The 21,875-nt window shown below is 35.1% G+C and overlaps 3 protein-coding genes across 5 annotated transcripts; 2 read left to right on the top strand and 1 right to left on the bottom strand.

The window, feature by feature from the left end:
- Positions 1–3,341: 3,341 nt before the first annotated feature.
- LOC123702381 (zinc finger protein 25-like) lies at positions 3,342–9,663 on the bottom strand. Its single transcript, XM_045650120.1, has 5 exons — positions 9,360–9,663; positions 8,523–8,664; positions 7,204–7,335; positions 5,743–5,991; positions 3,342–4,717 (listed from the first exon to the last, which is right to left on the bottom strand). The coding sequence occupies exons 1-5, from the start codon at positions 9,513–9,515 to the stop codon at positions 3,612–3,614; spliced, it is 1,785 nt and encodes a 594-aa protein (XP_045506076.1). The 5' UTR covers positions 9,516–9,663; the 3' UTR covers positions 3,342–3,611.
- A 209-nt stretch (positions 9,664–9,872) lies between these two features.
- LOC123702382 (zinc finger protein 431-like) lies at positions 9,873–14,917 on the top strand. 3 transcript variants are annotated; one of them, XM_045650122.1, is made up of 7 exons: positions 9,873–9,889; positions 10,011–10,110; positions 10,793–10,919; positions 11,485–11,622; positions 12,755–12,916; positions 13,500–13,565; positions 13,800–14,917. In XM_045650122.1, the coding sequence occupies exons 2-7, from the start codon at positions 10,084–10,086 to the stop codon at positions 14,897–14,899; spliced, it is 1,620 nt and encodes a 539-aa protein (XP_045506078.1). In that variant the 5' UTR covers positions 9,873–9,889; positions 10,011–10,083; the 3' UTR covers positions 14,900–14,917. The 3 variants fall into 3 exon arrangements, with proteins under 3 accessions (XP_045506078.1, XP_045506077.1, XP_045506079.1); XM_045650121.1 differs by lacking the exon at positions 9,873–9,889 and having other exon boundaries at positions 9,898–10,110; XM_045650123.1 differs by lacking the exons at positions 9,873–9,889; positions 12,755–12,916 and having other exon boundaries at positions 9,898–10,110.
- A 995-nt stretch (positions 14,918–15,912) lies between these two features.
- LOC123702269 (zinc finger protein 26-like) lies at positions 15,913–21,181 on the top strand. Its single transcript, XM_045649962.1, has 5 exons — positions 15,913–16,133; positions 17,467–17,611; positions 18,376–18,483; positions 18,892–19,032; positions 20,074–21,181. The coding sequence occupies exons 1-5, from the start codon at positions 15,978–15,980 to the stop codon at positions 21,165–21,167; spliced, it is 1,644 nt and encodes a 547-aa protein (XP_045505918.1). The 5' UTR covers positions 15,913–15,977; the 3' UTR covers positions 21,168–21,181.
- Positions 21,182–21,875: the final 694 nt, after the last annotated feature.

Below are 21,875 nucleotides of genomic sequence, written 5' to 3'. Positions count from 1 at the left end.
TGGATAGATAGTTATGGGATAGGAAATACGGATAATAAAACCAGATATTTTTAAAGAATATTTTATATTAGATTTCGATAAATTAAATGCTTATTATACATCTATCAGTATTAAAAAACTAGATTTAAATTAAATTATTATTACATTATAGTTAGCATAGATAAAGCAAATTCATAGAATTTTACGATTTGCAAACTATTCCACGTTGAGAAACGTGAAAAAACAGCTTATACATTTCCATTCTTGCCTGATTAGTAGCTAAACAGTTTTTACATTGGCTGGTTGCAGAGCTTGACCGACCATCAGTGCGTACGTCAGTCGCGCTTGTCATATGTATGGAAATTCATAAAACCGTTCATAGCTAGACCGACCATACGCACGCGTATTGTCATGCGCATTAGTGTCATAGTCATACAATTATTGATGCGTATCGTCAGGACCGACGGTACGCACTGATGGTCGGTCAAGCTCTGCAACCAGCCTTATACAATATAGAGATTCTTTTAAATAAAATTAAAAATAATAAAAAGTAATAAAAAATATTGACATAAAATTTGGCGGGAACCTTTACAATGTGATGTCAAATTACTAAAATATTTTTTTTAAATTACTAAAATTAGTTACAAAATATGTTCGCACTATCTACAAATATTGCTTACAATTTTACTAATACTATATTAATATTATACAAAATTAATTTATTAATAGCGGTGTGGAAGCCATTAAATAGACGGATCGGAAGCTCCAGACTGAAACAAAATACTTTCCACAGATTATCCTACGTTCGACATTGCCATTTCATTCTGTAACGGTGCATTTACATAAAACGAACATAGAGCCAGTGCTAGAGCACTCTTTCGTAATATTTTAGTGTAAAGGAAAACTCGTATTCAGTGTTGTTCAGTATTAGAACATTGCATTGAATCTTTTCGAACGCACTAAGAACAACGAAAGAATGCTCTACGCCTGTTTACACTTAAAGAATTTGACATAGTTGCATTAGAATGAGCACTCGCTCGTTTGATGTAAATGCACCGTTACGTTTAAAATAATAACAAAAGTATGGAAGTTAGTGTGTGTGCCAGTTATTTCCGGTTTTTTTCTCATTGCTTAAAATTAAAATATATCAGTCAAAAGTTCACTCATATTTTATTTCAAAACGAATACATAGTTATTGACTATTAAAGGATCTTCCATCAAAGTAACTTATAATACGGCTCTTTAGAGACAATCTCAGTATAAATGATTGAAGAATTGACGTAAATCTCAAAAAAATATCATCATAATCTGAAAATGTACCTACACGTGTAAAATAAAATAAATCAAAAAATATTAGTAAATTGTAAAAAAAGAGCACTAAATACATGTATAATCTCATCATATTATATACTTAATATAAAATAAATAAAACATATTTAAATACTTTCAAATTATGCCTACAGCCTACAATAATTGTGATTAGATTCAAATTTCAAAATTGCAGTGCTGCCAGAATAAATTTAATTTTTAAGCTACTGCATAGCTTCTATCGCGGGGACCGAATCGAGAAATTCCATAACGAAAAAACCTCACGCTCCCCACTCCGACGGGCGGAGGTGTGGCTTGAAGGCATAGCATGCAATAGCTTTACCGCGGCAGTCCCCGAGTGACACACGTCGTTTTTTTTTTAATTATGCTTAAATTAATATGTATAAATGAGGCGGTTCCATTGCTATTGAAAAAAGTTCTTTATTTATAATTAAAGTAGATATTTCGAATACTAGAAACGCGGCCTTGTAAAAGACTTATCAATTTTCCGTAGTGTGACTTGGAAATTTTATTAAATGCTTGACAATATGAATGCATTTGATAATTCATTTACTTAATTATATACGTAATGCTAGCAGAAATATGGCTTTAATATGCAGTTTACACTATCGGCCTTACTAATAAAAAGTTAAACAATGGATAAATTTCTACCATTTTCTACCATAGCTGTGTCCTGCTCTTGCTCACGTGAAACGTCAATCATAAAAACAAGACAGGTTATTGCAATAACTAATCCATTGCAAAGCGAATGGGTAACATTTTATTAGTAAGTCCGTATATGTATGCAACTAAGTCAGTCAGTTTAAAATATAGGAAAGAAGTAGTGTATTTATAAAAAAAAAGCCTCGATATACGAAACAAAAGAGCTTTTCAATTTCCACCTAATTTGAAGACAGATTTGGCGTATGTTTTTATAATTCGGTTCTGTATTATCGACAATGTTAGTCGATAAATCTATACTAATATTATAAAGCTGAAGAGTTTGTTTGTTTGTTTGTTTGAACGCACTAATCTCGGGAACTACTGGTCCGATTTGAAAAATTCTTTCGGTATTAGATAGCCCATTTATTGAGGAAAGTTATAGGCTATATTTCATCACGCTACGGGCAACAGAAGTGGAGCCACGGGGGTGAAACCGCGCGGAGCAGCTAGTATTGAAATAAAAAGAGCTTTGCGCTTAATTTAAACACGAAAAGTGTTCTTGCCATAGCTAAAAAAATATAAAACTCCTTCAAGATGTCAGATGTAAATAATATATTAATGGGGTCAACCTTGCCGGAACCTATCTAATAATAAAAAAAATATAAAAATCAATCAAAAGTTAGTAACATACCAAAAAGGTACATTCTAATTGAAAACCTCCTTATTTAAGTCGGTTGAAAATATGCCAAATATTATTTTAGAAATACTTGATGTAAGTGCATTGGGGTAATTAAGTTAAGTAATTAATAAGAGGGTAAAGTCGATATATGAATACGTAACTATCGATAGATTAAGCAAATATGTATGCTAATAATATCAAACCTATATACAGGGTGTAATCGTCAAGTGTGCACGAGCGATTATTCCGTAACTATTGCAGATACCAAAAAACTTTAAACTGATATTGAAAGTACTTAACCTAATGAGTAAAATGGCCATAATAAATTAAAAAAAAACGAGTAATATCCAAAAATGTTACATTAAATGCTCCCATACATTTGATTTCCCATACATTTTGTATTCATAGCAGATTTTCGAAATGACGTCCTCATTGTGCAATACAATGAGGAGCTCTATTTAAAGTTTCTAAATGAACTTCCCTTCAAATTTGCGAAGTAATTAAATCAGAAAACCAAAAAAAGAAAGAGAAAACTAAAATCTTTCATATTAAATGTACATGTGATACATATCTCATACTAAATGTATGGGAGGGTTTAAAGATATTTTTTTTTGATATGACTCGTTTTATTTAAAAAATTATTACGGCCATTTTACTCATTAGGTTAAGTACTTTCGATAACAGTTTAAAGTTTTTTGTTATCTGTAATAGTTACGGAAAAATCGCCTGTGCACACTTAACGATTACACACTGTATATCTTCATGCCCTTCCTTCGCGATACGATAATGGGATGCTCTGAAGTGGTATTCACAATTTTCTGAAATTAAACCTCATCCGAAATTCCCCCAATGCACTATATGATATATTTGAACACTAGACTTGCCAGAGTGAACATGAACAGAACATAGTCAATAATGTCTAATATAAATAAATGTCTCTCAAATAAATCGCGTTTAAAATCCGTCAAAAACCTGAATCACTTCAAAAATAACACCCCTCAATATCACACTCCGGATGATGACTCTTTATATGTGACTTCAAACTAGCATTTTGTATGAACGCCTGTCCGCATATATGGCATCTATACCTCCTATCATTTGTATGCGTCCTTATATGATACTGCAGACTCTTCAATCTTGGATAACTCTTATCACAATATTCACATCTAAAATTCCTCTCCCCTGTATGTGTTGCCATGTGCTCTTTTAACCGAGATGGCAAATAAAACCTCTGATCACAATATTCGCACTGATGTTTTAACACTTTTTGATGATTCCTCCTTTGATGTTCCGTTAACGTTTTCTGTCTATTATACACTTTATCACACAAATTGCACGGATACGTTCTTTTCTGGCCGTGCGCTTCTGTTAAATGTTTATTCTTCAGCGCGTACGACATGAAGCATTCGTCGCAACGCGGACATCGAATTATAGCAATCTTCTTATGCACTATGTCCACGTGCATGTCCTTATAGTGATTCGACTTGAACACTTTACCGCAGACTTCACAAGTATGCCTCTCATCGTCTTTATGCCGTTTGAGATGAGCGTCCAATCTAGCTTTTTCTAGAAAGCACATACCGCAGATATCACACGTGAAGTTACTAAAATGTTCGACCATATGCGTATTTAGGGTATTAAAGTCTTCGAACACATCACTGCACATAACACAAACTAGATCGTTCCACGTCAGTCTGTATAACAACATTTTATCCGGGGCTTCAAAGTATATCTTCTTCCCGTGATCTTGGTCAATATGTCGCTTGAATGTTTCCAAATCGTTGATTTTCGCTGGACAGAGTCGACAGTCGATTCTTGTTATGTCAATTTTCGGCATTTTCTTGTATCCCATAAGGAGTTGGAACGGTTTTGTGTCATGGGAGACTGTATGATCTCGTAAATCCTCCGGTTTTGGGTAGTAATCTTTGCAATAGAAGCAGTAGTAGTTGTTTCGTCTGTTCTTGAAGGGGCAAACGTAGGAATATTGTATGATCGTGAGGAGATTTTCTTCGGACATACAGTCGAGGTCTCGGTCGTGCGTGTTTTTCTTCTCTATTGGCGGTTTCTTCTGTTCCAGCTTCTTTGATTCTGCGAATATGAAATATTTATAAGAAAAGACGTAAATTTTGTGTGTAAAAATAAATGGCAGGTTCTTGCTCTAAGACTGAATGATAAAAATAAAAACAATTGTAAATTAATCTTAACAACACACAGGTAAGTAAGGTATCGTAAGGGTGCTATTCCACCAATAACGTGCTAAGATGTGTAGCGAGGAATGTGTTTGTAAATAACCAATAGTATCGCTTCAAACGCTAAACGCCTTTAACTTCAAACTCAATGATCTCTTAGACCGCGTTTCCATCTGCAAGAAAACTTCCTCAAGCCGACAGCAGCTTGCAAGTCTAAACCAGCTTGCAAGTATAGCAAGTGCTGGAAACGCGGCCTTAGGCTGATAGTATTTTTATCAAGCTTCATAATAAAAAGCGAGATACCAATCAAACCAATTTACTATCTGTGACCAATTTTCATGAAAATTTATGTTACGTTTGTTTATACGCGACTAACATTTGTTCCTTATAATATTTCAGATTATTCTTTCTCATTAATGTCTGAAACTACAATCAAATATAGGAAGGTTAAACAATATAATTTTTTAAGTTTTTAAACACGGGCGAAGGCACGGGAGTAAAGCGTATTTATGTATAAATGCCGGTCCGCCCCGGCTTCACCCGTGGTACATATTTACGTTTTCTCTCCATAAGAGCCACCCTCGTACTTCAAAGAATATTATAAAAAAAGATTTACCAAAATTGGTTCAGCCGTTCTTGAGTTCTGCGCTTACCAACACATTAGGCGATACATTTTTATTACATACTAGCTTTCCACCCGCGGCATCGCCCGCGCTGTCAAAGAAAACTCGCATAGTTCCCGATCCCGTGGAATTTCCGGGATAAAACCTATCCTATGTCCTTTCTCGGGTATCAAAATATCTCTATACAAAATTTCATGCAAATTGGTTCAGTAGTTAAGGCGTGATTGAGTAACAGACAGACAGACAGACATACTTTCGCATTTATAATATTAGTATGGATTAAAGATTTTTATCAACTCACCTTTCTTTTTAACCTTCATTTTCTTTTGCACTTTTTTCTTCGTCCCTGACTTACTGGTTTTCGTCTTACGCGCCATTTTCTTCGGCCTCTTTATCGGTTTATCGGAATTTGACGACGAATCGGTAAAGTTGGCATCATCATTGTAGTCTGCGTCGTTATAATCATCGTCGAGGGAATCGTTAATTTTAGCTATATCGTTGTTTTCCGCTTTCGCTTTATCTTCGTCTTCTTTCTTTGGCGGTTTCACTTCTGTAATTTTAATAACATTTAGCGTAAGATTTAATTTATTGCTAGCTTTTCAAGAAAACTTTTTTTCTGCCTAAGGCCCGGCGTAGAATGGCGAAGAGCAGCGCAGCACATTTTTCATTGTCAAACTATGTTCGACACCGTTTTCATTAAAATAAAATTATAAATCAATTAACAACAATTATTTTGGGGAGCATCGAAGCGTCACAGGCGAAAGGTAGCGCGCTGCGCTTTTTTGAACGTTATTTTAATGAGGACAATGTCGATAATAGTTTGACCCGTGAGTTTTAAAATGAAAAATGCGCTGCGCTGCGCTTCGCCATATCAGTGCCGGGTCTTAGGGTGCTTTTCCACCAATAACGTGCGAGGATTGTGTAGCGAGGAAATGTGTTTGTAACAACCAATCATATTGCTTCATTTAGTTTGAAGTTTGAAGCGTTTAAGTTTTATGCGATACTATTGGTAATTTACAAACACATTCCTCGCTACAAATCCTCGCATGTTATTGGTGGAAAAACATTCTTACTTTAATCATTTACGGAAATGAAAAATAGATGTTATCCGATTCTCAGACCTACCCGATATGCACAAAAATCTTCATGAGAATCGGTCAAACCGTTTCGGAAGTGTTTAACTACAAACACGACGACGCGTGAATTTTATATATTAAAAATAATAACATTTCTCATCCCTATATATAAATTTATAATTATAAAGAATAGAAAAATTTCGATCATGAGGCAGGACTCGAACCCGCATCCTTTCACCCAATTCCAATATTTATAAAGCATTTGAATGTCATAAAAACCAAAAATATCAATTTCTCATCCCTTTAAGTCAATTTGTTATTGAGCAAAACCTATACATATACAAAATTCCATTCATTGAAAATCTCACTAAGGCTGGTTACTCACGTACCTGCTGCAGGGGCAATATTGGAACAATCTCGGTTGGTCGGCGCCGCGGCGGTCGGAGCAATTTCAGATGTTCTCTAAATTGCCCCTGCTTGCCTATACACATCACAATTAAGGAGTCAATTAAGGGTTCAATTCCAATATTGCCCCTGCTGCAAGTACTATATACTTTCAATATCAGTTTAAAGTTTTTTGATATCTGCAATAGTTACGGAATAATCGCCTGTGCACACTTAATGATTTCACCCGGTATAGTAAAAGATCCTATCAAAAAGCTACATTACTTAGCTAAGCTACTTACCTTCTGGTATATCACTTGGCAAAGGCGGTAACCGTATAATATCCTGTTCAACATCTGAATTGTGCTCGCTGCAGTCGTCCTTTGGCTCCGTTTTCAGCTCAAACTCCACGGCACCGTCGGTTTTCTTTAATTCTATGAGGGGATAAGAAGGAATATTCCATTTATTGCAAATACGTCACAATTTTGCTTGAAACAAAAGAAGAGAGTGTGTGCCGAGCTCATGTGTCAGATGTGAAACTGCTTTGGAAAGATTCAAAAATACCGAAATCGTCGCTTTACTTCGTGACGTGATGGTATTGCCATGACGCGACCTTCAAATTTTACTCTCAACGCGCCTAAAGAAGTTTTACTTCAAAAAATGCATAAAACAATTAGATTCGTTAAAAAGAAGCAGTGAAAATATTGTTGTCTTCATGAAAACTGTTTTTGTATAAACAAATACAATAGTATCACAAAATAAACGAAATTGTGACATTTACTATAGATACTATAGAGAGACAAGCAAAATAAAGATATTTGATTTGATTATACAGTAGACCCGCGGTATTTCGACAATCGTTTTGCAAGGCCTTGTCGAAGTATCGAATTTGTCAGATTATAGGGTGCTGCCTAGGGATCCCTCTATAGTCCGGATGTTTTCACTCAAGAGTACCTTGTAATTCGACAAATAACGGACCTAATAATAATATAAGATGTTAAAGGCAGTTCTGATTCAGAAGTAGGTACAAATCATGCTTCATTGTGTATTTGAAATTAAAACAATATCTATAAGCACAATATAGTGGTGGAACTTTTTTGTATAGGTTGTACAGTGTACACTGTTCAATCATGCATCATCGACATAAAAATATAAATTTTTATATTTTTATGTCCATCAATTATGGATATGACCGCCTCCTCGGTACAGTGGTTGACGCGTGAGCGTAGCACCGAGGAGTCCTGGGTTCGATTCCCGGTGGAGACGAAGAAAAAAAATGTCTCGGTCTGGTAGGACACAGAAGGCTGATCACCTACTTGTCCCTAAAGAAAATTGATCAGTGAAACAGATGTATAATGCATCTGCCCCTTACCCCACTAGGGGACATAGGACTTCACTTCATTTACTTAATTATTATAGATATGTCAGATTACAGGGGCGATGGATAGGCCAGGGGCCAGTGTTATGCAGGTCTACTGTACACACAAACAAAATTATCTGAACTCATCATTTTTTAAACAATAGAAAAAATTCAATTTTAAATCCAGGCCTGACCAATTCGGCCACCCACCAGGGCAAGCAAATTTATTCTACTCGTTCTATCTTCTTTTCTATATCTCACCTTCCTTATCCTCCAATTTAGCGCTCAAGAACAGCTCTTCGCACTGCAACACTTGCTGTCTGAACGCACACGCGTCTCGTAGCCGCACCACGCAGGTCGCACACACACCAGAGTCTTTGTCCTCACCGTCTACATGTGATAGCTGCAAGTGATTGAAACATATCAACATCTTAAAACAACTATGAGGATTGTTATGACCACAAAAGTTTTTTTCTTCACTACATCACTACATAATATAAAACAAAGTCGCTTTCTCTGTCCCTATGTCCCTTTGTGTGCTTAAATCTTTAAAACTACGCAACGGATTTTGATGCGGTTTTTTTAATACATAGAGTGATTCAAGAGGAAGGTTTTAGTATATAATTTATTAGGTTTTAGACAAAGCGGGCGAAGCCACGGGCGGTAAGCTAGTTATAAGATAATCATGATAATTTCTTTAAAAATCTCATAGGGCCTAGTAAGAGCCTTTTCTTAAAAATAAATATAGGCCCTTTTTTGATAAATAAAATTAGTGTTTTTCTGCAATTATTAATATTCTATTTTCCTGCTATAATACATGAAATGTTTAACTACAGGAATTTCTAATGGCTTTTCTTATAAATTGGTAAGAAATTTTATAGTTTCTGAGTGAAGGACATAATTTATTTCCTTCTTATTATTTCTGTATAAAATTAACATTTAGAATTCATTTCAAGTAGCCTTAGTTACTCTGTATAATTCTGTTAAAATTAAAAACATAAATAAAAACAAAGTAAAAGTACATAAAAAATCGTAAACAAATTGATTGTAAATCAAAATGATTACAAACCCAAATACACTTCTACATTTAATACTTACTAAAATACCGAAGCAATCCATAACCATATCCGCGTAGACCTCTTTCTTTTCCATCCAAGTATATTCAGCTGTTAATATTCTACATTTTTTTATAGCCCTACAACACCGACAAAGCGCTGGGTCAATTAATGGGCCGTTATTTTTTATTAGCGCCATATTAAACACATTTACTTAACAAAACAAGGGCACAAGATTCAACTCAACATTATTTCTTAGATAAATATTATTGCTTTTATCAGTATTGCGCGAAAAAAAGCTTTTAAAAAATATTTTTTCTGAGTCCCCGGCTCCCATAAACAAAGCTCGCTTCACTTGACGGATGGGCGGCCATAGATAAACGAATATATTTATCGATAGGGCATCAAATCAACAGATAACATAGTAAATTTATAAAGTTTATCTGTGATCACATGCCATAAATCATAGGTAATCTGTATTTTTTTTTAATTTTTTTTTTCGTAATTCGTTGTCACTTCACACTTGTCAAAATATATTGACATGATTGTTGATTGAAGTGGTGTTTTTTGAAATTTAATTACCTACTATTTTATTTTCTATTGATTATTTTAGGTATTTATATAATTATAAATTATAATACTATTATTTTATGTAAGCAATGGATAAAGATACAATGAAAAAGTGTAAATGTTGTTTAGACGAAGACGGGTTATTGAATTTATGGGAAGAATATAAAAGCTATGGAGAGAGTATCATTTATGGAGATATGTTAAAAGAATGTTTCTCTTTACCTGTAAGTATAAAGAATATAGTGTATATATCGATTCTTACTTCGCCAAAATATATAACGACTGATCGGGTCAGCCCCCCTAGCCAAGTGGCTTTCTGTTAGCGTAGCGTTCAATAGAATAGACTACGCTGTAGAATACGAAGCTGTAGATACGTTTGTCTACAGCTTACGTCAATCTCATACATTCGTAGTCTATTCTATTGAACGCTACGCTAACAGAAAGCCACTTGACTAGGGGGGCAGGTCTTTGAACAACTTCTAGAAAAACAAACATTTTCCAGAACTATCCATGACAGAATTTCAGAAACGTGTAATGTATGGCAGATTATTGAAATGTATAGATCAACACCCATTTCACGTCAGATGATTTTCACAGCTCTAACTCATGCCCTAACTTAGCCATCTCAAACAATAGCTGCACTCCGCGGTTTTACCCGCAGTGCTCTGCTCCTGTTGGTCTTAGCGTGATGATATATAGCTTATAGCCTTTCTCGATAAATGGGCTATCCAACACCGAAAGAATTTTTCAAATCAGACCAGTAGTTCCTGAGATTAGCGTGTTAAAACAAACAAACTCTTGAGCTTCATAATATTAGTAAAGCTAAAAACTACTTACACAATAAATTTCATCCAAATAAGCCCAGTTGATTTCCATTCATCATCATAAGCAATTATTACTTTTTAGATAGAAAAACCTATGAAAAATGAACAAGAATATATCTGTGAATCCTGCATCAGTCGGCTCACAGATGCAAGTAATTTTAAGAAGGAAATACTATCTTCTGATATATTATTGAAGACTTTGAATAAAGGTGAGTAAAATGTAAAAGAAAATTATTCATGACTCATTCAAAGGCTGAACTCTAATTTATAGGACGTCGAGTTAAGAGGCAAAATTTTACTGTTTAGCTATGAAACCTAAATCTGAAACTTCAGTTGATGGAAACTTAGTATTAGAGTTATGAATTTTTCAAAACCAGAAAATTAATATAGAAAGTTACTCCATCTTGTTTTTGTTATGCATATTTATAGTTTTGGCAGTGTTAAATTTGATGATTCATTTCACGTAAAATGAACTTGCAATTCATTCATCTATTCTATTCAATGATGATGTATATACAAATTGTCATAAATACTTAAAAGCTATTTAACCATCACAATTTTGAAGGCAGACTTTACATGTATATTTATCAGCCATCTGGTTACCCTAACACAAGCGAAAACTTAGTATGGGATCAGATCATGCCGTGTGTGAAAATTTTCCTGAAATATTTATTTATTTATTTATGCATAAATTCTTAATACAATATACACCTTTGCGCAGTCAGATAGTAATCACTTCATTCATAAAATTAAACCTAACTCATTCCTTTACAGAAATAACAGAACCACAATTGAAACAAGAAACAGAATCAGACGTTGAGATAAAAACAGAATATCTGGACATTGAGTATCTGCTAGATGATGATTGTAAAGACATATGTGATGCTGTGTTCAGCGATGATGAAGATAATGGTGAGTTAATCACGCTAGGATGATATTTTTTTGACGTGACAATGTCTTATAATTCGATAGAGCCGGCTGCGCGCACGAAAAAACATGACTCATGCGGCGTTACCTCGCTCTGAGTCGTTCCGTAAGGCTTGAAGTGCAAGCGAGAGCGCGGAACGAGCGACAAAGAAGCACAAACGTTGTCACGTTCAGCTATCGTCAGTAAGCCGACTTTACAGACAACCAATTTTTTAAGTAGTAGTTATAGGGGTGAACGGATTTGTTGTTGTCAAGGGATTAAAGGTTAATAACTGTAGTTATGTACTGAAATAATTATTAAGTTTCTAACCAACTTCAAAAAAAAGGTGGAGGTTCATAATTTGGCCGATATATATTTTTTGGGTACAATGTATAAGTTGATTAGTATGCCCGTTTAATAGTTGTATATGCATACTAATGTATAGTTCGATTCAAACTTAATGGCGGTTCGGAAGTTAGCTCCGAGTGTACGTTCGCACAGATACCCGTCCCTGAACATCCCACTGATATCTAAAATAGTTTTCTGGGCATCGGATCGTACGATTTTCCGAGCCGCCAATAAGTTTTAATCGTACTGTACGTACTGTGTACTTTATAAGCAACCAGTTCTCACCTGTGCATCGATGTTGTGTTTATAAGATTAATTTGCTCAATTTTCGAAATATTACAATTATTTTCTAAATTACTTAATAGTGCATTTACACGTTCGCGCGAATGTGAACAAATTCGTCTTTCCAATACGATTGTGTGAACACTTGATAGTGTTGACACTCATATACGAATGTTTCGCAGAATGGTTTAGTCAAGAAGCGAATAGCGAACACTAATGTATAAAAGTACCATGATGCCATGATGTTTATTTTATCTTGCCCTTCTTGAATAACTCACGTATTCAATTTTATTTTATGAATGGCAGTGCTGCGTTGCCACAATTTTGCCAATGTCACGTTGTGGATAGTTTTACATCTCATAGATTTTTAAGAAACTCGAATGTATCAGTCAAGCGCAGATATCTACAACAAAAAACAAATGACACACACAATATATAGAAATTACCAACACCAAGTTAATTTATAAATGACGTATCATGAATTACAATAGAACTTATAAATTTCAGTGGAAATGGAAACGAAACTAGACGCATCCAAAAAGCCATGTACATACATACAAAAAGACTTGGATAGTTGTATAAACGATATTCAGGGAAATCAAGCTATAGTTGATGATACTGCGTCTTTGTATAATATGCCAGTGCATGCTGTGAAGAATGAATTGAAAAGTATGTAGTTTTCAGTAGTTATAGTAGTAGTGGTAGCAGTAGTTTAAAGTAGCGAAAGTAATATAGTAGTTGTTTCAATTACCAACATTTTCATTTTTTTTTAGTTACTTGCTTTGAAATTCGAACTTTGTTAACTGTCACACTTGAATTTTTGGTAATTTTTTTATTGCGCCAGATTGAGGGTAGTTGTAGTAGTATTATATTCATGCTCTGTATCTTAAACGGCCGTATGGATTTTATTTTAAAACCGGCTACAGGCTACTCACCCACCTGCTGCAGGGGCAATATTGGGATTGCACCCTTAATTGGCTCCTTAATTGTTATGTGTATAGGCAAGCAGGGACAATTTAAAAAACATCTGAAATTACTCCCACCGCCGACCAACCGAGATTGTTCCAAATTCCAATACTGCACCTGTAGCAGGTTCGTGAGTAGATGCTTTAAGATGTATCGTTAGTAGTTATGTATACATTTTCGTAAATCATTTAAAAAATTGAACTAATAATCTACATTTGTGAATATGTTTAATACTCTATGTATTAATTTTTTTAGGAGAAAAAAAACTTAATTATTTTATTTTCAGATAATTCATATACTGAGTCTAGCGCGAAGAAATCAAGGCGTATATTTTCAGATATGGATATAGATGGTAAGTGTAATCTAAACTAATATTGTAAAGGAAAATTTGATTGTTTCTCAGTTTGTTGTCTATGTGTTAATCCAATACCCTCATTTTCATTGTAATCGGTTTAGTAGTTTTTGATATTTCGTGAAAGAGTAACAAACATACATACACATACACCCATCCTCACAAAATTTCGCATTAATAATTTATAGTAGGATTCTGCATTAACCAATACGGCAATGAATTTGTTATTTTCAGATAAGCCAAAAGACACCAAAACCGCCAAAAAATTGACAAATCGCATCCTTTCCGACCCAATTGGGGATTTGACAGAAGAGCAAACATTCCTAAACTACATGAACACATATTCCAACGCGACACCACTAAAAGGCTACAACGGCAGAGCGTACGAATGCAACTTTTGCGATAACCAATACGAACACCCGGCAGATTTGAAAGCACATACAAGAAAAGCGCACAAGAAATCCAAACTTCAAGCGCTCGACGTTTTGACAGCTGGCGCCAAAATGGACGTCACCGATTTGACATGTCTCATCTGTCATACAGAACTCAACTTGATCACAGATCTCAGCGAACATTTGAAAAAACAACACAAGAAAATGTTCAATGAAACAATAGTGAATTATCTGGTGCCGTTCAAATTTAATACAGACGAGTTGAAATGTGCTATTTGTGAGGAAACGTTCCTATATTTTAAACTCGTGTACGAACACATGAAGAAACACATACGGAATTTTGAGTGTGAATTGTGCGGGCAAGGGTTTATAACACGGCGGACTTTGAGCGCCCATATCCGTCGTCATGGCAACGGAGAATACACATGCAGTTACTGCTCTAAAGTGTTCTTTACGAAAACGCGAGTGAGAGATCACCAAAACCAAGTGCACTTTAAAGTGAAACGGAATAAGTGCGCGTACTGCGATGAGAAATTTAACGATTTAGCGAAGAAGAAAAAACATGAGTGTGATGTACATGGCGCGAAGAAGCAGACGTTTACATGTCAGGCCTGTGAACGGCAGTTTCAAAGTCAGAAATCGCTTGCTTGTCATATAAAGGAGTATCATTTGATGATAAAAAATCATAAGTGTAGTGTATGTGAGCAGAGTTTTGTCACGCCCCTAGCTTTGCGGGAACACATGGTTAAGCACACAAGAGCGAGGGATTTTATATGCAAAGTGTGTAACAAGGGCTTCAGCAGGCGCTATACATTAGTTGAACACATGCGAATACACATGAACGATAGACGGTTTAAATGTGAATTGTGTGATAGTGCGTTTATTCAGAAGTGCAGTTTGAGGAACCATATTGCGTCGAAACATCCCCATGTTGAAGTTTAAATATATGCTGTTCGGTTTCTTGGTGTTTTATTTCGAAGCCCCAATGAATATAGTTTATTGAAGTGAATCTTCTTTAGGCGCGTGGAGAGTAAAATTTTCAGGTACCGTCACGTCACAGATAAGGCGACGATATTGGTATCTGAATCTTGCCAAAGAAGCTTCACTTCTGACACGTGTCCTCTTCAGGGCCTGATTTGAAAAATGATTTCACTGTTAAATAGTCCATTTATCGAAGAAGGCTAGAGGCAATATATCATCACGCCAAGACCAATAGGAGCGGAGCAATAGGTGCAAAAGCAAGTATAAAATTAGCTACATGGTAACACTTAGTAGTTTGCATATTATATTCAATGGGCTTCATACATCATACTTTCGATTGATTGATATTTTAATAGAATTTGTTATTTAATTTCACTCGTTTTTCGGACGACCACGAACATATTATATGAACAATACTAGCTTACCGCCCGCGGCTTCGCCCGCTTTAAACGATTTGAGATTTAAACTATCCTATCTCTCAAGTTGGATCAAACTGCACATGGTGTGCGAATTTTATTATAATCGGTTAAGTGGTTTAGGAGTCCATTGAGGACAAACATTGTGACACGAGATTTATATATATTAAGAAGATGTAGTTCGTGACTACTTTCATATAAGAATGTTTCATGGGACCGTGAATTGCGAACGCAAATGTGTAAGTGAACCATTAGAATGTTCGTTTAGGCCGGGTGCGACCATGCGAGTATGGCCGTCGTCGCCATTGTATTAGGTGGTTTAAAATATGATTACATTTAGTTTCATTTCGAGAAAAAATAAATTACAATTCGTATTTATTTTGTTCGTGGCACAGGTACGTGGATTAATCGTTTATGGATACGGTCATAGATGTATTGCGTCTAAAAAAAAAAAAGCTTTTTAAAGTCAAAACTATTGAACTTTAATACCTACTTGCTCTGTGGTAAAAGTATACTGACAATAATTGACATTTAATGTTTTGACATTATCATGTTGAGATAAAATCACGTTAACGGTTAAATTTAGTGATAATAAAATTGAAAAATCCTCAAATTAAATAAAAATGAGTGTTACTAAAACCCAGGGGCCCTTATACGATCCTGGGCTCTGTAGATGCTGTGGTAATATAAAAAAATGTCGCATTTTAAACGTTGAATACACGCATCATGGTCAAAAAGAGATATATTCTGATCTGTTTGTCGATTGTTTTGGTTTACTGGTAAGTCAATTGCGAAAAATTGAATTATAATCAGCATCAGCTATACGTTATTAATAAAATAAAATCGTAGGAAAGTCAAAATTGTACATTGAATATTTTTTTAAAGAATACCTACTTGTGGCGCGATCTACGATAGAAACCGAAGCCAAAATATAGTTTTTAGAATTTTTGTCTGTTTGTCTGTATGTATGTCCTACTAATAATCTCAAAACTATTATAATAATATATAATACAGTACGTACACTTCAAATTTGGTTTATAATTAGATAGATCTGAGGAATGATGATAGGTTGAATCTACGATTTTGACTACGCGGGCGAAGCCGCTGGCAGAAAGCTAGTCGTAAATAGCTTAATAAATTATGTATAGGTGTCAAGGCTCAATACTTTATCAATATAATGAGCAAAACTGATATATTTCACAAGTTGTAGACATGTCTATCTTAATAGTTTTACGGTTATAAATACTGCATTTTATCACATAATACATATTATGAAGCCCTCTCTATAGATAAAAATTGTAACCTTATTTGTTTGACTTATTTTTCAGTTACAACAAATTAGTTTATTGCCTGTGGTTTTGTGCAAGTTAAGACTTAACAAGTTACTAAAACCTTCCTCTTGAATAACTCTGTCTATTAGAAAAAAATACATCAAAATCTGTTGTGTTATTTTTAAGATCTCAGCATCATACACACAGACAGTAAAAAGCGACTCTCTTATGCTAGGTAGTGATAATGTATCCCCAATTTACATTTAAAAGTGTTGAATATGCTATCAATGACATTATTGCTAATGAGGGCTATGCATATTCCTGCAGCAGGGGCAATATTGGTATTGCACCCTTAATTGGCTATAATTTTGATGTGTATACGCAAGCTGGGGCAATTTAGAACAGCTGAAATTGCACCATTCATCATGCAACCAAGATTGTCCCTGCGACTGGTGTGTAAATAGCCCGCTTTAGTGAAAAACAAGTGTACTTTAGTACCCCTAGTGTGGGGTAAGGGGCAGATGAATATTTTGTAATTAAATTGTAATACTGACATGATTAAAAAGAGCAACTATGGAGTTTCTTGCCGGTTCTTCTCCATAGATACTGCTTTCCAAATCGGTGGTAAATGTAAAAAATGTGACGTTACAAAAGTGCTTCTCGAAGAAGTCTAATTGAATAAATAAATGTTTGAGTTTTGAGTTTTATGCATTATAAATCTGTTTTACTGATCGATTTTCTTTAGGGACAAGTAGGTGATCAGCCTTCTGTGTCCTGCCAGACCAGGACTTTTTTTTAAACTTAAGTGAAGCTAGTCCTTATTTCTTTACACTAATTCCAGCTATCTCAACTTGACGGAGAGCCAACAGAACGGCTGATATGCGCTACATGTGTTACAAGACTGCGGGAGGCCAACTGTTTTAGATTGCAAGTGCTACAGTGTGAAGAGAAGCTGCTGACGACGAGAGTTAATGGTTTTGATAACGGTATGATTGTGTTTTATGGTAGTGTGTTAGTTTACTATGGATATTTTTAAATGCATTTGAAAGCTGCTTTCATATGATGTTTAATATGTCTTGGCTATACTTTAAGGCTTAAGTTGAATAAATCAAGGCCCAATATACAAATATTTGTATTATTGTGAACTCTATGAACTAAGGTTTTATTGTAAATTCCGTTTTATTTGTTTCTTATAATAAAGCACATGTATAAAAGCGGTTAACAAAACATAAATGCCAACTGAGTTCTATGGTATGATGTTTATAGGATCAACATATAAATGTTAATTTCAAAACTGCAGGTTTATAGTAAAAGTATTAAAATCTATTACATAAATCATATCACTACATAGTATAAAACAAAGTCGCTTTCTCTGTCCCTATGTCCCTTTGTATGCTTAAATCTGTAAAACTATGTAACGGATTTTGATGCGGTTTTTTTTAATAGATAGAGCGATTCAAGAGGAAGGATTTAGTATATATTTTATTAGGTTTTAGACAAAGCGGGCGAAGCCGCGGGCGGTAAGCTAGTATTATATAAATCATATAATATTTACTAGCTGCGCTTCATGGTTTCACGTGTGATGATATATGGCCTATAGTCTTCCTCGATAAATGGGCTATCTAACACCGAAAGAATTTTCCAAAGAGATTAGCACATTCAAGCAAATGAACTCTTCAGCATTATAATAACAGTATTTATTTATTGACCATAGACAAAAAATATGACATTTTTATATTTTGCATTACAGATGATCAAGGAAAAGAAATAAAATGTGATACAGTTATCAAAGAAGAGGTGAATATATTGATTGAACCTGAATATGACGCGGAGCCAATGGATGACCACCATTCAGATGGTAAGAAAATATAAGTTACTAGCTGTCCCGCGGTTAAACCCGCGTTGCTCCGCTCCTGTTGGTCTTAGCGTGATTTTATATAGCCTATGCCCAATAGCCCCCCTCGATAAATGGGCTATCTAACACCGAAAATTTTTTTCAAATCAGACCAGTAGTTCCTGAGATTTGCGCACTCATAGTACATAATTTTATTATTAAAATGATCCATAATTTCAAATGCAGTGTGAAATTATTTTTTTCGTATTAACTTACTTATAATTTTTATTTGAATGTTTTTTTAATCTTCATGAATGCATACAACCAAGTAGTTATACCGTAAATTATAATATCTCAAATAAAATAGGACTGTAAAACTGTTTTTCGTTATTTTTTTCTTAAATGTAAATTATTTATCTTACAACATTACAGATGAAAAACCACTAATAACAAGGAAGAAGAGAAAGCTAAAGAAACTGCGCAAACGCAAGCGAGAGAAACTAGATGTGACTGATGAGATGTTGGCCGAGATGCAGCGGATGAGCGAGAAACTGGAAGAGATGCAGTATGTTGGTAAGTTGGAGTATTAGCCAGTATTAAATAAATCTATACATATAATAAATCTGTAGAAGGGGCAATTCTGTACATTGAAAATATTGAAAAAATAAATAGCATGGGGTGTTACTGGATCGATACCAAACCCAAATATGTGATTAAAAATTTTTTTGTCTGTCTGTCTGTCCGTCTGTCTATCTGTCTGTCTGTATGTGAAGGCATCACGTAAAAACTAACGGTTCGATTTTGATGAAACTTAGTATAATTATACCTTATTATCCTGGGCATAAAATAGGATACTTTTTATCCCGGAAAAATACGTAGAAAAAAAATAAATCTTCATTTTTCTTAATTTTTCCGCGCGGACGGAGTCGCGGTCAGAAGCTAGTAAATAAAAAAAAAACACTTTATTTGCACACACAAAACAAAACAAAATCAAACAATAATAATACACACTGGAGCGGTACAAATAGGCGGCCTTATCGCTAAGAAGCGATATCTTCCAGGCAACCTTAGGATATAGGAAAAGTTTGAAGAAAATGAACAATTGGATAGTAGAAGGAGCGTAGCGAAGCATTATAAAAGGTGCAAATAAAAGCAGGAAATAGATACATAAATACAAATATTAATACATATATACATAGCAAATAAAGAATATTACTGAATGTAGCCATTCAATCAAATAGCAGATTCAACCAGATGACGGTGACATATACATTGTTGTTTACGTCAATAAAACCAAAATTAATCACTTTACGCTGTTAGTACACCGACGCATTCGCGTGCGGCAGCGAATCCCTGCGAAACTACTGCGTAGCGAAATATCTGCGGAACGTTAGTACACAGCAATGTTTTCGCAACTTTTTCTTTTTGCGTCTGTGTAATGGCCATTTCGCAGTTCCTTGCGAAACAATACTGACAAGGACGCAACTATTTCATCTATCCATGTGCTAGAGTGAGACATATCATATGCGAAAAAGATTTTTCGTTGTTTCGCTGCCGCTAGCGAATGCGTCGGTGTACTTACGGCGTTAATAATAATTGTGACATTTGTTACAGAACCAGCACCACAGAAGCCGGAGAAGAAATCCAGCGAGGACATCAAAGCGTTCGCGAACGTCATAACAATAGTAGAAAATTCGTATGTCTGTCCCTTCGATACCTCTTTCAGTGATTATTTCTGTATATACTGTAGACGCGTTTTCACAGACCCTATTAAGTTAAGAGAACACACACTAACACACGATCCGAACACGTTCAAAGAGGTCCTGTCAAACTACACGAACAATAAAAAAATTCAAATTGACATTGACAGGATAGACTGTCGTCTATGCCCGGAAGTGATAAGTGACATTGACGTTTTCAAACGTCACGTGACGTTACACGGGAAGGAAGTGCACGAGGCGCCGAACGATTTTCTAAAATTCAAACTAACTTCGGGAACGTTGTATTGCTTAGAATGCGGCAACACGTTCAGTTTTTTTCACGCGCTCAAAAAGCACATGGCGGAACATTTCGGTACTTGCATTTGCGATGTTTGCGGCGCGCATTATTTCGAAGAGCGAATGCTTGTTTTGCACCAAAAAACACATAAACCGGTGGACGAAGTTTTCAATTGTAAAGAGTGCGGGAAGAATTTTAAATCGAAATACACTAGGTATATACACATTGCGCGGAATCATAAAAAAGAAGCGGCGTATCAGTGTAGTAAATGTGACGAAGTGTTTTTCTCGTATACCCTCCGGTATCGGCATATGATAGACTATCATGGGGAAGAGAGATTGTTCAAATGTGATCAATGTGACCGGACATACGATAGTAGGAAGTCGTTACGGGAACATAACAGGCGGTTTCACTTGAAAATACTGAAACACGAGTGTCATTTGTGCGATAAACGGTTTTATTTGCCGTCTCGTTTGAAAGAACACTTGGCTAGTCATACTGGGGAACGGAATTTTCGTTGCGAATTCTGTGGTAAGAGTTATCCGAGATTGCGAGGGTTAAAAGTGCACATGCAGTCGCATAATAGTGATAAGAAATTTAAATGTGTTATGTGTAACGCGGCCTTTACGCAGAATGTTAATTTGAAAAATCACATCAAGCGGCAACACCAAGGGTTAGATGTCAGTGAGGGTTATCAAGAGTGTAATTAAATTGTTAAACAACATTTGTGTTTGGAAATCAATTTTGAAGTGTAACTTCTTTTGCGCGTTGAGAGTAAAATTTTAAGTCGCGTCTTGGCAATACTGTCACGTCATGGAGGGCGACGAATTTGGTATCTTTGAATCTTGCCAAAGAAGTTTCACTTCTGACACGTGTACTCTGCACATACGCTTTTTCTTTAAAGTATCAAATCCTTTCATTCCATGTGGCAATACCATGGAGATATTTTCATGATATTGCCATGAGAATGCTATCGAAGCTAATTAGATTATAAAAAAATTATAAAAAGAATGTATTATTTGAAATTTTTGAGGGTACTATTATGAAATGTTCAACTGACAGTATGTTTAGAATAGAGATGAAACGGATACCCGGCAACTATTAGATATCTGGCTTATCCAGCGGGTTTAATACTATACGGCCGAATACTGAATAAAAAAAAAATGTTTTTAAGTGATTACTTTATTTACCACATAAGAAATACAATCGATAATCCTAATAATATTACTACAAAACGTTACTTTTATAATCAGAAATTTTAGAACAACAATAAGAAGCAATACATTTTTTTTCATTGCGACTCAAACTCAAACATTTATTTATTCAATTAGACTTCTTCTGGAACAGAGGTTCCCAACGTTTTTATAGTCACGCCCTCCTCATACTTGAATGAAATCTCCCCCCCCCCCCCCTCCCTA

This window comes from Colias croceus, chromosome 23, assembly GCF_905220415.1.
Source record: "Colias croceus chromosome 23, ilColCroc2.1".
NCBI lineage: Eukaryota > Metazoa > Arthropoda > Insecta > Lepidoptera > Pieridae > Colias > Colias croceus.
The sequence above is the reverse complement of the archived record's forward strand: the minus strand, read 5'-3'. Positions and strand labels throughout refer to the sequence as shown.